The sequence below is a fragment of the Haplochromis burtoni genome, unplaced genomic scaffold (genome assembly GCF_018398535.1).
Source record: "Haplochromis burtoni strain Fernald_Lab_line unplaced genomic scaffold, NCSU_Asbu1 Contig_95, whole genome shotgun sequence".
Taxonomy (NCBI): Eukaryota; Metazoa; Chordata; class Actinopteri; order Cichliformes; family Cichlidae; genus Haplochromis; species Haplochromis burtoni.
Window position 1 is genome coordinate 764,311 of NW_024582456.1, and position 16,109 is coordinate 780,419.

The 16,109-nt window shown below is 44.5% G+C and overlaps 1 protein-coding gene across 2 annotated transcripts in view; it reads right to left on the reverse strand.

Annotated features, from left to right (window-relative positions):
- Positions 1–16,109, reverse strand: part of hmcn2 (hemicentin 2) — a 44,880-nt gene that overhangs the window by 4,506 nt on the left and 24,265 nt on the right. The window contains exons 31-71 of one of the 2 annotated variants that reach the window (XM_014335059.2): positions 15,630–15,908; positions 15,412–15,554; positions 14,639–14,789; positions 14,320–14,538; positions 14,120–14,233; positions 13,823–14,010; positions 13,627–13,723; positions 13,388–13,549; positions 13,149–13,262; positions 12,758–12,954; positions 12,370–12,451; positions 12,150–12,281; positions 11,914–12,057; positions 11,675–11,834; positions 11,166–11,290; positions 10,901–11,084; positions 10,708–10,805; positions 10,348–10,626; positions 10,075–10,265; positions 9,749–9,830; positions 8,909–9,054; positions 8,678–8,819; positions 6,632–6,776; positions 6,391–6,518; positions 6,113–6,269; positions 5,883–6,004; positions 5,629–5,793; positions 5,431–5,538; positions 5,207–5,341; positions 4,819–4,953; positions 4,425–4,694; positions 4,164–4,354; positions 3,851–4,064; positions 3,566–3,700; positions 3,276–3,466; positions 2,507–2,588; positions 2,058–2,228; positions 1,325–1,477; positions 979–1,116; positions 467–588; positions 90–330 (exon numbers count right to left, since the gene is read on the reverse strand). In XM_014335059.2, the coding sequence (XP_014190545.1) occupies positions 90–330; positions 467–588; positions 979–1,116; positions 1,325–1,477; positions 2,058–2,228; positions 2,507–2,588; positions 3,276–3,466; positions 3,566–3,700; positions 3,851–4,064; positions 4,164–4,354; positions 4,425–4,694; positions 4,819–4,953; positions 5,207–5,341; positions 5,431–5,538; positions 5,629–5,793; positions 5,883–6,004; positions 6,113–6,269; positions 6,391–6,518; positions 6,632–6,776; positions 8,678–8,819; positions 8,909–9,054; positions 9,749–9,830; positions 10,075–10,265; positions 10,348–10,626; positions 10,708–10,805; positions 10,901–11,084; positions 11,166–11,290; positions 11,675–11,834; positions 11,914–12,057; positions 12,150–12,281; positions 12,370–12,451; positions 12,758–12,954; positions 13,149–13,262; positions 13,388–13,549; positions 13,627–13,723; positions 13,823–14,010; positions 14,120–14,233; positions 14,320–14,538; positions 14,639–14,789; positions 15,412–15,554; positions 15,630–15,908 (6,432 nt within the window). The remainder of the gene's footprint in view (positions 1–89; positions 331–466; positions 589–978; positions 1,117–1,324; positions 1,478–2,057; positions 2,229–2,506; positions 2,589–3,275; positions 3,467–3,565; positions 3,701–3,850; positions 4,065–4,163; positions 4,355–4,424; positions 4,695–4,818; positions 4,954–5,206; positions 5,342–5,430; positions 5,539–5,628; positions 5,794–5,882; positions 6,005–6,112; positions 6,270–6,390; positions 6,519–6,631; positions 6,777–8,677; positions 8,820–8,908; positions 9,055–9,748; positions 9,831–10,074; positions 10,266–10,347; positions 10,627–10,707; positions 10,806–10,900; positions 11,085–11,165; positions 11,291–11,674; positions 11,835–11,913; positions 12,058–12,149; positions 12,282–12,369; positions 12,452–12,757; positions 12,955–13,148; positions 13,263–13,387; positions 13,550–13,626; positions 13,724–13,822; positions 14,011–14,119; positions 14,234–14,319; positions 14,539–14,638; positions 14,790–15,411; positions 15,555–15,629; positions 15,909–16,109) is intronic. The other variant, XM_005926922.3, reaches the window with a different exon arrangement.

The following is a 16,109-nucleotide window of genomic DNA, read 5'->3' on the forward strand; positions in this document are numbered from 1 at the left end:
GTACATGCAATGTTAGGCTTTCCAACAGATCCTGGATTTAATGTAAAATCGAGTTTAAATTGCTGGAATTTTTTAAGATTTTTGCAGACCTGGTACGTGTAGGCTGGCAGTAACATGGAAGTCCAAAGTGAGCGTAAACATGTTGTAGGCACTATTCATCCCAGAAACCTTGAGCAGTTGGAGCACAGGACCCTGGCGCTCTTCCTGGCCCTCGTAAATAATTGTGTGATTACAACGCAGCACCATGGGGCTTCCTCCTCTCTGGTGGGTTTGCGATGACCACGAGTACAGCTGCCCTTGGCCCGTCTGCACATATGACTCATCGAACTCCTACGGGGCAGGAGTGAAATCGGGTCACACAAACTAAAGAGGATCGGAGGTGTGAAACTAAAGTGTCATGTCTTTAAGTCAGGATTTGATCTGAATGATCTTTAAATACACATTGCGATGAAAGCTGTGAACACACCTGAAGGCTCATGTGAGATGATGATAATGAAGGAGGAACAAATCCGTTAATTACTATGTCAATTAGCAAAACACCCTCCGAATCCAGACCTCTGGCAACATGAGTCAAACGTAGGATTTCCCCTGTTAGAAGAGATTAAAAAACCAAAAAACATAACACTGTAAATCCACTTAAAACCACAAGGGAGCGTGCTGTAACTGCTTAGAAGCACAAGCCTCCATGTTCAATGTATGTGACTGCTAGTAAGTGCTGCCATCTACTGACTGTTTTACAAAAGAGCGCATAATGGACATGAAAAACTCAACATTTGTTGTTGTTCCTGTAAAATCACACCACCGTTTAGAAGAAACTAAACAGAAATAAAAAGAGTTGAACAAAACTTATCTTAAGCCGAGTATTTTCATCGATTAAATATGCAGTGCATGACCTTAAATAAATGAATCAAAAGCTTTAAATATTAACTGGCATATGCACGGAAAACAAAGCAAAAATGTGTAGTAGGCAAAGCTCACCAGTCTCGAACTCCAGCTGAGACTCCTGTCTGAACTGGCCCTGAGTGAAAGCGTAGCCATTTCTGGCTGCTCCATTCTGCAGCACGGTGGTCCAGTAGATGGGTGCAAACACAGACACCAGCACCCGCAGCAAGGGACCTACAACAAGACAGCATTAGCTCTGTGCCTCTGCTGCTCTGCTACACATCAACATGTGATTTGAACAAGATTGGGAATGCATCCCCAAGAATTCAACTCTTTCTAGTAAAATTCAGCGTGACCACTGTTTAATGAAGTGGTAACTGTTAGGTATGAGGCTGAGGTCAACAGCAACCAATGGTACACAATGGTACATGCCATCACTCACCCACAGTGGGAGGAATATTGTCAAGGCGTGCCTGCACAGTGCTGCTCCCCTCGTCATCATTGTCTGTAATGTTGGCCTCCAGGTAGGACACACCAAACTCTCTGTCATTGACCATTCCTATCAGGCTGCCTCTAGTCCTGCGTGGAACCTCACCTGGCAGCACCAAAATACGTTTAAATAAGATACATTAACTGAAATTCATTAATATCAGGTTGTCCTAAACGCTCCCTGAAAGTGTTTAAAGTTACTGACATGGACTGGAAAGAAAGAGCATACTTCTGTGTTAGACACCACTCCTCATTTAATTATTACTTATTATTCATCTCTGGCTTTCTTCCATATTGCGTCTCTTGTCCTGTCTTCCTCACTTCACCCCCAACTGGTCACAACAGATGACTGCCCCTCCTTGAGCCTGGTTGTGCTGGAGGTTTCTTCCTGTTAAAAGGGAGTTTTTCCTTCCCACTGTCACCAAGCGCTTGGTTTTCTCTGTATTATTTTTAGTTCTTATGGTACTGAGCTAACTTGAGGGGACTGCTGTTGTGATTTGGCAGTGTATATATAAAATTGAATTGAAGGGTTGAATAATGAAATATTTTGTAGTTATTGGCAACGGCCAAGATTGCAAATACTGAGATAATATATTTTAATTTTCAAATTTCCTCATGCATTACACAGACATATTTTTTTTGGAGGCATCAAAATGAATCGAAATGAATAACAAAGCCACTGGTACCTGGACACAAGCCGACCTGACATTTTCTAGAGTCGATACTGGGGCCGCTGCATGATCGGCCTCCATTAGCTGGTTCTGGGTTGTTGCATAGTCTGATTCGCTCTTGGAAGCCTTGGCCACAGGTGCTACTGCATGGTCCCCACTCCTGCCAGCTAGAGTAGCCTCCATTGACTAAGAGAGGAAGAGAAGAAAAGAATTTTCAACAGTGGGTCCTCAGGAAGTTCATCTGCACAGGTTATGTTGTGCAAACTTGCTGTTGTGCAAAGGAAAGGAGCACTTGCAACACATGAAAGCAACAGACATGAATAAGTGAACACGGGGGGAAACTAACATTTTAAAGTCGTTCTTAAAAGTGGATTGGAGGCAGTTTGGGAAGTACATTATGGTACAAACTTGTTTGAATTTTTTATTTCATAACCCGTTAAATAAATCATATAGACAGAACTCACTCTGAACCTTGAGCGTAATGGTCCTCTCAGCTGTTCCAGCCTCACTTTCAGCCACACACTGATACTCCCCTTCATCTGCAGCCTGTAGATCAACCAGGTAGAGGTTTAGCTGATTATCGAATTATCTAAGGAACAGTTATCCTTTAATAGGACTACAAACCTTCCAGACAAACATATCTCTGAATTGGGTACAGTTTTACAGTTTAGGGAAATTACCATACAAGCAAACAAAATCTGACATTTTCAATGGGGCAGTTGACTTTATTCCATTGAATTGTTTGTCATAATTAATATTACAGGGACAGAGAGAGGAAATTTCATAATAAGAGCACTCTGCTGGAAGGACAGTCATCTGTCTGTGAGAAAGTCTCAGCTGCAGGCTGTGCAATTACAGCAGCAGTTAGAGACCATAATAAGGTTAGAGGCTACGGAAAGAGGGGCAGAGTCTGGGAACATACAGCATTCTGTTTGTTTCTTCCCTCTGAGCCTAATGCTGTTAGCCTCTCCGGCTGAACTCAATCTGATTTAGATGGGAGCAGGACACTACAGGACAGTCACACGCTGTTCCTCTACCCAAGGGTATTGTAGATGAAGCTCAGATGGGATGAATAAAGCGCCGCTGTTCTACTCAGATTGCGTGATGGAGCCTTGTTGCGCAAACTACATCAGAAAATGTTTCATGCCAGAGTGAGCTAGGCTTGACAGAACTTATTTAGAAGCATGCTCAAAAGAACAGAAATAGGAGGAGAAAAGAAAATGTTATATTTACAGTGGTGCTGTAAATGACCAGAGATCCGTTGTGGAGGGTTTGCATTCGGAGGAAGCGAGGTAGCGGTTTTCCATTTCTGAGCCAGCGGAGGACAGGGCTGGGGTCTCCGTGGACGGGACAGTCAAGCACAGCAGAGCCACCCTGAATGACTGTCTGAGACGTGTGGGCTTCACCCTTCAACACCGGAGGCTCTGGAAACACATAGCATGTGTATTTTCAGATAGAATGTGTCATAATGTAAATATCTATAGAAAGTTCAGTGAGCGGGAATCCTCGAGGATAAATCTCACCTCTGATACGGACGAACGAGAGCGCTCTAATGGAACCCACGCTGTTTGCTGCTATGCACACGTAGGTCCCAGCATCACTCCGAGTCACATTCTCAATGATGATGGAGCTTCTGCCTGCCTCATCTACAGTGGCACCTGCAACAGTTTTGCAGTTTTACACCACAGTTTTATTTTAAATTAGGCTTCTTTTTTTTTTAAACTGAATGCATTACACATAATAACAAATACAGTAATCTGTGTAGCAATTATGAGCTGTTTAGCTGAAGAAAAAAAGGAAAACACTACCTGCATAGGGACTGTTGTTGACAGTCCAGGAGATAGTAGGAGAAGGCGTTCCCTGAGCATGGCACGATAAGGCAAGAGTCTGCCCTTTGTTTAGCATTGCATCGCCTGGCAGCTCCTTGAATGCAGGCCTCATATTGATGGTCAGTCGGATGTCTTGCCTCGCAGAGCCTGCTGCATTGGTGGCTACGCATGTAAACACACCAGCGTCTCCTGACTGTTGAAGGAAAGAAGCAGCAGCTGAGTGTTGCACATGGAACTACAGAGAGATGCAGTTCATAATAAAGTGCAGAGAAAGCATGACATAGAGGCTAACCTCAGCCCTCTCTATGATCAGCTCTCCTGACCGTAAGACGGTGAATTTGCCAGGGAGGTTGGGCACCACGCTGCCGTCCTTCTCCCATGACACTTTAGGCTCTGGTGAACCCTGAGCAGCGCAGGGCAGCAGAGCCTGAAATCCTTGGATAACTGACAGTTGCGTCTGTGTAGGAGCAATCACGGGTGGGACTGAAAAGAGACACCACTATTAACACAAACATGTTACGACACAGCGCAGCTTGTAAAGTGCTTCACCCACCTTGAATGAGCAGCCTCATATCATGGCTGGCTCTGCCGGCGGGGTTTTTAGCAGTACACGTATAAAGACCCGCGTCACTGCGCTGGGTAGAAATAATTGCCAGAGTTCCATTGGAGAAGACGCGCACATGAGCGCCATCAAGCACAGGCCTCCTCTCTTTGCGCCAGGTGACTTCAGGCAGAGGCTGCCCATCAGCTATGCACTCCAGGCTGACTGGCTGGCCTAGCACAGCCATGTACTCGACATGAGGCACGCTCAACACTGGTGGAACTGCGGAAACATAAGATGAGCAGATATTTATTTGCAAATTTCCTAAAATGTATGTAATGTTTCATAAGATTATGAAACATTACATAATGTTATTCCCATGGTGAGATAAAAAAATCTGCATTACCTTGAAGGACTAATTTTGTCCGGCCCACAGCTACACCAGCTTCATTCTTTGCCAGGCACTGATAGGTCCCCGCATCACCAAGCGTCACACGGGAAAACTTCAGAGCTCCGTTCGGGAGCACAGCCAGCCTGTGACCTAGACACACAGTCACATGAAAATTACTGGCCCACATGAGACAGGTCAAATTAAAGCCCACAGCATGATGACATTGCTGTCCTATCTGTAAAACGTAAAAACAAAACAAAGAAAAGATTCTTGTTGGAGTATGACTTAGTTGCTGTTAAATGTGTTGGATTCTAATATATGAAAACTGTGCATAATTACAGCAATGTTCATCTGTCTGTCTCTTCATAAATAAGGATTTGGCTCATATTTTTTGTACTGTTACCTGTTGCTATGGGAACTCCCTCTCTTTGCCAGGTGATGGATGGTCTGGGGAAGCCCTGAACCTCACAGGGGAGAACAGTCCCGTGATTCAGCACTACTTGCACCTCTTCTGCCATTGGTCTGATCTCTGGCAGCTCTGTGTGTGGAAGACAGAACACAGTGTCATATGGTTTCATACATTTTAACATAAACATAATAAGATAACATATGTCCTTGGAGGCCTACCATGCACTGAGAGAGAGATGTGTTTGTGAGCCACTCCAGCTGGGTTTCTGGCTGAGCATGTATATTTTCCAGTATGACTGGGCAAAGCAGCAGTTATCTCCAACTCTCCTGCATTAAAGTGAGTACAAAGAACATGTGTTTACAGAGGACCGTGATGTATGAAAATGTAAGGAAACAGCAACTGGTGTGCTGCTTTACCAGTGGGAAGGATGCGGTAGCTTCCTCCTCTGGAGCTCAGTTTGGCTCCACCCTTTGTCCAGGTGACAGTGGGCATTGGGCGTCCTTGTATGTGACAAGGCAACACGACAGGAGACATTTTCACAGCTTTAACTGCCGTAACATCATCTTCAATAGATGGAGGGACTACGGGAGAGAACAGCAAATTTGTGGGCTGAATTATCTGAAACAGCATTCTACAGCCGGCTGATTTTCACAACACTTTAAATCAATACCTTGCAGGATGACCTCGATGACTCTGCGCTCCTCTCCAACATCATTGACTGCAGTGCACTCAAAATAACCTTCATCCTCATTGGCTGGGGACAAAAGAACCAGAGACCCTGAGGACAGTAACCTGAACAGATAAGCAGAACTGCATCAGCTTTGAAGTTTTTATAGCTGTACGAGTTGTACTGCATACCAATTGTGTATTTGAAGCATACAGGCATAGCTTTGTCTATACCTGTATGCACCAGGCTGCTGGCTGATATCCAGGGGAGTGCCATTCCTCTTCCAGGATACTTTAGGAGAAGGTATACCTGCAGCCTCACAGCTAAGCAGGGCTCTGATACCAGTGGTTACTGTCACGTTGAATGGACCCGGACTGATTGAGGGACCCACTAAAAGGACACAGAAGACCTTCAGCTAAGCTGTTATAACAATAAAAAATTGTGCTAAAAACTGAATCTGCTGGCATCCCCAAAATCTTCATAAGCTAAGTACTGCTTATACTGTCTTTACCAAACACACGAAGATCCACTCCTCGGTGATCTGAGCCAGCCTGGTTGGACGCGGTGCAGTAGTAGCGACCAGCGTTATTCAGCTGAGCTGCATGTACGCACAACGAGCCCTCGGATAATATGGTGTATCTGAAATGCACGAAAGATGAATGAGTTGGGGATACACCGCGTCTGTGTTCGACAGATATAGTCGAGTGTGACGTATACAATTACAGACACCTGTGAGAAATCTCAGGACGTACTTATTGTTATCTTGACGCACGGGGAAGCCATCTTTCCTCCACATGACCACAGGTGAGGAGTCGCCTTTGACTTCACAGGGTAAAACTGCATCCTGGCCAATATGTACAGTCACCACTGAGCTGCTCTCCTTTATTACAGGTGGTACTGGAAGTAAAGAGACAGAATCTTGTTGTGTTTAGCATATAAAACTCTTTTTTTTCTCCCCAGACATGAATGTTGAACGACACACCAAACACTTATTTCCCTTAAAACCACCCTAAACGCACAAACAGTGGTTTCCCTTGAAACTTGCTTGAGTAGGTGGCTCTTTTTAAGCTCTCTTCAAATGATGATGTTACATGTTACCACATGTTACTTCTAATTCTTTACTCAGCCTCCTAAATAAACTTCTTGAACTTTGCTCCAGCTACCCACCTACAGTCAACCTTAAAAAAGTGGCAGCATTAAAAGTTGAAATACGACGGGGGAATTTCTCTTTCATCTCTATTAGTCCTCACACATATAAATATTTAGGAATCTGGATCACATGCAAGTACAAAGTTACTTACCACCTTTCTAAATTAATACAACACAGAGATTTGATTGGTTTCTCACAAAGTGATTGCACATGTCGCCCAAACTTTGTGCAAACAGTTGCAGTCTGTTGCAGACAGGTTGCCAACAGTCTGACTGAGTCTTTGTTAATGAGCAAAACTCAAGGGGACTCAACTCAACGGACTGCCAGTTGGTTGTATTTTAGTTTTATTCCTATACAGCAGGAATGCTGCTGAGGTCAAATATGTCATCTTTATCCCAGAGTTATCCCAGTTGATGTATTATCAGCTATAATAGTAAATATAACAGTATAGTAGAATAAAATAGTAGAATAATAGTAGACTAACTCCATCTTATAGAAACATTTATGGCAGGTTTCAGTAGCAGTGTTGGTATATTTGACAACCTCATTATCCAGCAGGAAAAATGACTTGAGATAACTTTATCTTATTGGATAAAAAGTGTAACTTTGATAACATGATTAACAGATGAAAAAGGGGATAAATCACAATATATGTGCAATATTCAGCACATCACACTAGTATTACATTGTGAAGAACTGTGATAATATCATACTGTGGGGTGTCTGATCATTTCCACCTCGAACAATTAATTAGGCTTCTGTTCTATTGTACTGCAGAGCCTCAGCTACAACTAGCTACTCTTTGCATGTATCTATGACCTTCTTATGTAAGTTCAAAATAAGTCACAGCTCTTTTAGCGCTTTTAAACATTTGTTTGTTTTTTCTAACAGACATTTCAGAAACTAGTGGCTCCGTGGTGTAGTGGTTAACACATTTGCCTTACATGTAGGTCCCCCGTTTGACACCAGGAGGCGACAGAAACCCAGCCTCAGGGGCTCACGAGGTATCGTACTTGCATTTGTCTTATTCCAAGACTGGATCAATTAGAGCAGGGGTCCCCAATCCCAGTCCAAGAGGGCCGTTGTCCCTGCAGGTTTTAGATCTCACCCTGGGTCAACACACCTGAATCACATGATTAGTTCAATACCAGGCCTCTGAAGAACTTCAAGACATGTTGAGAAGGTAATGTATCCATTTAAATCAGCTGTGATGGATCAAGGACACATCTAAAACCTGCAGGGACACCAGCCCTCGTGGACTGGGATTGGGGACCCCTGAATTAGAGGGTTACACCACAAAGGTCATCCACTGTTTGGGGTTTTTTTCATCTGTGACAAGTCAAAGCATCCAGATGTATTCACTGTGGCAACCCCTTGATAAATAGCAGCTCAGTGTGCCATTCATTCATAGCTCACTAACACTTTTACTGCAAAACTTTTTTAGAAGCAGCTCCATTGTCTGCAGTGTTTGGTATGATTCCAAAGAATGGAGTATACTTTGGTCTTTCACTCTCTCCTTGATAACTTGGACTGGTTACTAACTGCAGTAACTGGCAACTTGCTGAGTTAAATATTTGGTTGTCATGTGTTTATGTCTACGGTTCAAAAGTTCAACAGTTTAAAAACAAGATATGACAAGTATGCTTACAGAGAATTTCCACAGTGAAGAAGAGACTGCTGCTTCCAGCTATGTTGGTAACCACACAGCTATACTGGCCGCTATCCTCAGACCTGACTTCCTGTATCTCCAGGTACTGACCCCCTGCCAGCTGCTGGATACGACCACCCAGCTGATACAACAGAAGGAAAGGAAAGATAGAATACGCAAGTCAAAGAGGAGATCAATACTTTTAATAGTGGATGACTTATTTGAGCTCACATTCTGCACCTGCAGTTTGGTTTCACCCTTGTACCACTCTATGTGTGGAGGAGGGTCGCTGTCAGCCAGGCACTCCAGAGTGAGGTGACCGTTAACCGGCACTGTCAATGTCCTCACATCACCGGAGCCAAGGAGCGTCGGTGGTACTGCAACACAACCACTGACCATTAAGATTTATGTGATCCACAATAACAGCAACAAAAGGAAAGTAAAAGAAAAAAAAGTGCTGTGAGCCTGAAGTGCTCCTTCAGGAAGAGCTTGGTAAAGTTATGAGGCCGTGTGGAACAGATGAAGTCAGAATGTAGATCGGGGACAGATATAAAAAGCATGTGTTTTCACTTAAAAAAAAGACATTACTAAAAAAAGTGCTATAAAAATGTGTGCCACACAGTTTTGAATCATCTAGAAGAGTCTTAATTATAGGAATGGGGAAAAGAAACACCATGAATTTGGGAAAACACTGATCTAAGCAGTCTGGCAGGTCTTAACTGCATTGTGTATGATTATATTTATAGAAGCATCATTTTACTCAAATATTAACAAGTGGAATAAATGGTGAGTAGTGCACACTCATAAATTAAAGTCAGGCCATCAATAAAAACCCAAGAAAATGCACCCTGCGCTGCATGCATGTCATATTGCGTGCAAAACAGCGAGGCCGATATACAAGCGGCGCAAGTCTGTTTTTCACTTGTGTAAAAATCCAGACTTTTATTCCTGATCGCACACAGAGCTTTATTCATGCATTACCAGGTGCAAAGAGAGGAGGAAGTTAAGGGAAAAGGGGGGCATGACATATTTCTTCCATGCTGAATAATATCCAAGAACAGCTTGTGTCACCTTGGACCCGGACCCAGTGGTTTTTTCCATCCTCTCCGGCTAGGCTGCTGGCCAAGCACGTGTACAGACCTGCATCCTCGACCTTTAAAGAGACAATATCAATCAGCTTGATTGGTTCTTGCATGACAATGCTTTATTTAAAAATTTACACTCAACTAAAGTGACGACTAAGGTTTAAAAAGAGTGGGTATGTTTTTCTGTTTGTTTTTTAACAGGAGTGATTGCTTAGAAAAAATCTTAGCGACATACATTGTCTTAAATAAAGTTTTACACCTTAAATTGCCAATCTCAGGAGAACATGTGCTCGCACAGTCAGTAATTAATACCTGAACTTTGCTAATCCTGATAAAGTTTCCGTCCTGCTGAACGATATCAGATCTCTCCATGGGCCGACCATCCTTGAGCCAGCTGAGGGTAGGAGGTGGGACTCCCACAGCAGAGCACTCCAGCTCAAGTGGACTGTTAACTGCTATGGTCAGCTCTTCTGGTGAGTCGGAGCTGACTATCTTTGGAGGCTCTGCATTAGAAAGCAAAATGTGTTAGCTTATTTTCTTTTTCTTTATTGCAGACATAAATAAATAAAAAGAGGGTGATCGTACCAAGCACGGTGAGGTTGAAGCTCTTGGTACTGCTTCCAGCCTGGTTACTAGCCACGCAGCTGTAAAAGCCCGCATCTGAGGGGGCCACATCAGGAAGCTGCAGTCTTGTCTCCTGTCCATCCAGCAGCAGGTTGCGGTGAAGGGACAGCGGCTGTCCATCTTTCATCCACGTTAGCGTCGGAGGGGGGACGCCACGTGCTTCACAGGATAAAGTCACCAAGGATCCCTGGATTACTGAAACTGGCTCCACCGGTTCGACGTGATTCACACCGGGGGGCACTGCAGACCATAAACACAGAGTGTGAAACCCCACCGACCCAGCATGTTCTGTTTTCATGTTATCTACTGTTGGGATTGTACCTTGGACTTGGACATCATAGCTGAGCTCTGCAAGACCAGCTTGACTGCGTGCCACACACGTGTAAACTCCAGAATCAGACAGCTGCACAGGAGAAATCCTTTTTTTTTTAATGAAGAAAGAGAACATTTAGAATGACCTCATCCACCAACCTGTAATCTTTTTACAACACAGTCTGTAATCATCTTAACTGACCTCAGCAAAGAGTCACCGGAGAGGAGGCGGGCGCGGGGACTGAGGAGCAGCGGATGCCCATTCTTCAGCCAGCTGATCTGAGGTGGTGGGTTTCCTGCTGCCTGACACTCCAGCGTCACGGCGCTGTCCTGCGTGACCTGCACCTCTTTGGGGATGGTGGTCTCACCAGAAATAGATGGCGGTACTGCCACAGATGAAATAGACTGTGAAGAAATCGCTCAGAAACTTAACGCAGATAAACAAAGCTAAGGGGTGAAAAACCAACCTAGAGTAAAGACGGTGTAGATTTTACTCTCCTGGCCGGCCGAATTCACAGCCAGGCAGGTGTACGTCCCAGAATCCTCAGGACTCAGGCGCAGCAAAGTCAGTGTGCTGCCATCAGATGTCACGCTGCCAGAGAACAAGCACGCTTTGTTTTCACATCCATTTTTCTCTATTATTTGTCCACATCTGAACCTCGGTGTAATTCTTTCATTATCACCCACATCCCACAGTTTTCTCACAGTCGCATGCAGATACATAAACACAGTCGCTTACTGTCTGATGACCACATAAGCTGGCGAACAGCTGTGAAGCAGCTGCTTTTACAGTTTTTCATGATCTAACTGGGCAAGACACTATAAACCATTTGTTCGTCGTGCACATCATTCTCTGTGTTTCTGATTAACGGTGACACTTTCCCAAACCCTTAATGAAGGCTGCTCATCGATTCAAATATTTACCATTGTTATGATTACTTCACACTTGACAGAGCGGGGCCTGAGAATGACTTACGCAATGTGACGGGCATCCGATCCCTCCAGAGTCACTCCATCTTTCAGCCAGCTGAGGCGAGGTGTGGGGATTCCATTTGCTCTGCACTCCAGGGTCAGCTCCTCTCCTCTGGGTGCACTCACTTCAGATGGGAGGTCAGAGTCCAGGATGGTTGGGGAGACTGAGCAGGGCAGAGATTACTGTTAAACACCTTTTGAAATCATTTCTCTCATAACACATGCTTTAAGAAACCTCGTTACCCTGCACGGTGACTGTGTACTCTTTTCGTGTTTCTCCCTCGCTGTTCTTGGCCACACACGTGTATGTTCCGGCGTGAGACAGGCTGAGAGGCCCCAGCTCCAGCCTGGTGCCTCGAACAGACCACTGCCACTGCAGGCTGCTTTCTGGAAACCACACAGATCCACTTAATCTAGCTGTGACAACCTTTGGCACGTCTGCATTTCTCCACATTTCCATGTCACTCCCTCCCACTTACCAATAGGAGTTCCATCTTTAAGCCAAGAGATGCTGGGAACGGGTACGCCTGTGGCCTCACACAGCAGAGCCACGTGGGAGCCCAGGCTATAATTTAGAGACTCTCGAAGAGGTCCATCCAGGACAGGTGGAACTGTCAATATATATTTATGAGAATTTAGTCCATTAAAGACATTTGTCTATAGCGATTTTGTTCCAAAATACTACAGAGTGATTTTTACCATGAACCGTCAGCCTAAAGGTCCTGTCCGCCTGTCCAGCCACATTGGACACTTTGCAAGTGTACGTGCCACTATCTCCCATCTAGTAACCACAAAGGAAAAAATTGTGAGTTGTGTTTTCTTTACAAGTTATAATCCAAAGGGATTCATGATTTTTTTTTTTTTTTTTTTTGGAACACCGGCTTCAAATGCATTCAGATGGGTGATCTCAGCTCCAGCCTGTTAGAATTAGTCAGAATTATCTCAGGGGTTTTAAATGCACCAGATAAAGGAACAGTGAGTGCAGTGAAAATAAGTATACATTACACATCAGCACGCTGTTGAAAACCCCTTAAAATCCTTTTTTATGTTTTGTTTGCAGTCATAAAAAATGTCTGATGAGTCTGACCTGGACTCCTATTATCTCCAGCTGGTACTGATCCATCTTTAGTCCGTTCCCTGCAGCCAACTGGAGCCCATTCTTGTACCACGTGACTTCAGGCTCGGGGAAGCCGTGGGCTTCGCATCGCAAGGTGACTGAGGAGCCAACCTGAGGGGTCACCGAGTCTGACTCAGCATCGTGCCGGGGCTTCAGGGTGGGCACGACTGTTGGTTTGCACATTTAGAGAGGACATGATCTCAGTTTGATTCATTCAGAATTCGAATGAGTCACTCCTGAACTCTTCTCAGTCACAGCTGGCTTGAGATAAACAGATATTTTTTGCCAGGCAGTGTTTTGGGATTTGATCATCTGTATATGTGGCTGAATTGTGCAGATGGGTCACAGTGTGTTTGCTCACCATAAACACTGAGGAGAATACTCTTCTGGTCCTGCCCTGCTGAGTTGGTGGCTGTGCAAACATATTGCCCTGCATCTTCTAGTGTGGCCCGGGGCAACTGTAGCATCTGGCCACCTATTACATATATATAGGCAATATATCAAATAATGATATGAAATATCAGTGCAAGAATTAGATTCTACTCAATATGATGCTTCTGATTGAAGGATTTGGGTATTGAAGATGGCCCAGAGGCTAACCTGGCAGAATGTGAATGCTGGTGCTGAAATGGAGGACTTGCCCATCTTTGGTCCAGGTAATCTCTGGAGGAGGGTATGCTTGGACGTCACACAGCAAAGACACCATGTGGCCCTCAGTCACACTAACCTCCTCCTCTTTAGGGCCCGTTATTCTAGGAGGGACTGCAAGAAGAGAAGAGAGTTGCATATCACAGTATCACAGTAAAGACTTTTTTGGGGGTTTTTTGGGGGGGCTTTACCTTGCACTGTCAGACTGAAGAGCTTCTCAATTGTTCCGACCTTGTTCTCCGCTACACACGAATACCCAGCCATGTCTGAAACCTGGACACTGAGAAGCTGTAAGTTACAACACAAGCGTTATTCTTCACTACAGAACGTTACGGTTGGATCTGTCTATTTGCTGGCAACGGTGCACAAAGGTCAGCGATAACTAACTTGAAGCTGAGTCCCATCCTCACTGATGTGGTGCTGTGAGTCCATGTGCACCGGCTGCCCTTCTCTCAGCCAGGAGACGACTGGAGCTGGATGTCCAATCACGTCACAGTGTAGAACCACGGTGCTGTTAACCACTGCTCCGATCTCCTCCATAAACTCCTTTGATGCTCCAGTAATAACAGGAGGGACTATGGAAGTTAAACACAACTGAAATTATTAAGTTACATCTCTATAATCACAGATTTTATTATACAAACATTTTAATTACATCTAACTTAGGTATATGTACTCACTTACCTAGAATCTCCAGATCAAAGTGCATGCGATCCTCCCCTGCCTCATTAACAGCCTGACACGTATACCTTCCAGCATCCTCCTTCTGCACTCGGGCAATTTGTAGCACTTGTCCCCCTGTCATACATTAAAAATGACTCCTCAGTTACATATAACAACTGCACTAGTGGTTTTACATGAGGTTTTACAGAGTTTTCCCTGACCTGGAAGAAGCACCACTCCATCTGCAGAGGTTAACTTTTTGCCGTCTTTATACCAGCTGAGCTTGGGAGGGGGAATGGCATTGCTCTCACAGGACAGGCTGATTTGATGGCCTAGCACAACTTCCCGCTTCTCCACCACGTTCTCATCATTAAGGTCGTCTTCATGTCCCAAACCCCAGGATGCTTCCCTGTTATTCACCCGGTGGAAAATCGGAGGGACTAAAGAGACAGCGGCACATTAGAGCCAGATTGCTTTCTATACAAAGGTTTAAAATGAAGTGTTTTTCTAGCTGCTATACACTGAATTAACCGAACACACCTTGAATAGTTACACGAAAGTGTCTCTTGTCCTCTCCTGCAGAGTTGGTGACCACACAGGTGTACTGACCCTCATGGGACAGCATGGCATTCTCTATGTGAAGGAAGTGGCCGCTCTCTTTAATGCCAGCATGGATGTTTCCAGTCAGCAGCTAAAACACAAAGAAAATACACAGTTAATGTGAAGTATTGCTCGCAGGAATCTGTGGGTTGATGAATAAATAAAACAGACTGTCTCTGATACTTTGTTCAAAAGTGCTCTTTAAGCTCGATGGAGCCTCCTTAAGATTTGTTGCCTCTTTGAACTACTGTGTCAAGAAAATATTTAGCAGATCTTTAAATGTGGCTTTAAAACACCCAAGACATACAGAGCTTCCACCCACACTCAGAAAGAAAATCATATTTTACATCATCTTTAATCCAATTCCTGCTTCTCATATTGTAGGCCCTGCAGAATATTCATACACGTGCACTTGCATTCTGAACAGAATAAAGGACACAGTACATCAAAACACAGTAGGTCACGAAAAAAACAAAAAAAGAAATCGCACAGTGTTTTATGTCTTGAGGTTTAATCACTGGATTCTTCCTCTATGTCTATAATTAACTGGCTTACTCATCACACTAAATAAGGCGAGTGGAGGTGGGTTGTGCAAGAGGGTTGCTGTAATTCATACCAGTTGCCAATAGAGGCTGGCAGAGGTTAGAACTTGTTCCATTGAAAACACATTTTGATTTTAGGAAGCACAGCTTTTAACGGTGACACACACGGACCTGTCCGTCTTTGAACCACTGGACTTTGGGCTCGGGGAAACCTTTGGCGAGGCAGGACAGAGTTAAGCTCCCGTTGATCCGCACTTTCTGTTCCTGACCACCAAACGTTAGGGAGGTAGAGTCTCCTTCTATCTGCGGTGGGACTAAAGAGATGAAAACATTAAAAATCAAATCCCTCTTTTATTTTTCACCTTGTTAGAGATGCACATGTCTCTTACCCAGAACACTGAGTGAATAGTGCTTGATGGCAGTGCCAGCTGGATTTGTAGCCCTGCAAGTGTAGAGGCCGCTGCTGTCTCCCTGTGCCGAACCCAGCCGCAGGGCCAGCCCACCGCGGGTGTATGTCAGCTGGGGAGTGGATACGATGGGGTGATTGTCCTTGAGCCAGGTGATGCTGGGTGTGGGGAAGCCCTCGACGTTGCAGGGGAGGATTGCAGAGAAACCCAGCACCACTGACACCTCTGATGTCTCAGTAGTCCCCTTAATAGTGGGAGGGGCTGGAGTAAAAAACAGAGAACACGTTTATGTTTAACAGCCAAATCATTTTTTACTGGCACACAGTACAGAATAACCAGAGCAACAGGCGAATGCTTTGCTTTTGTGTAGGAAACCTTCTAAAAGAGAAATGCAGCGTGTGGTACTCTATTACTGCACCTGACAGAGAAATGTCCCCTTAAAGAGAATTCAATATGTGCACA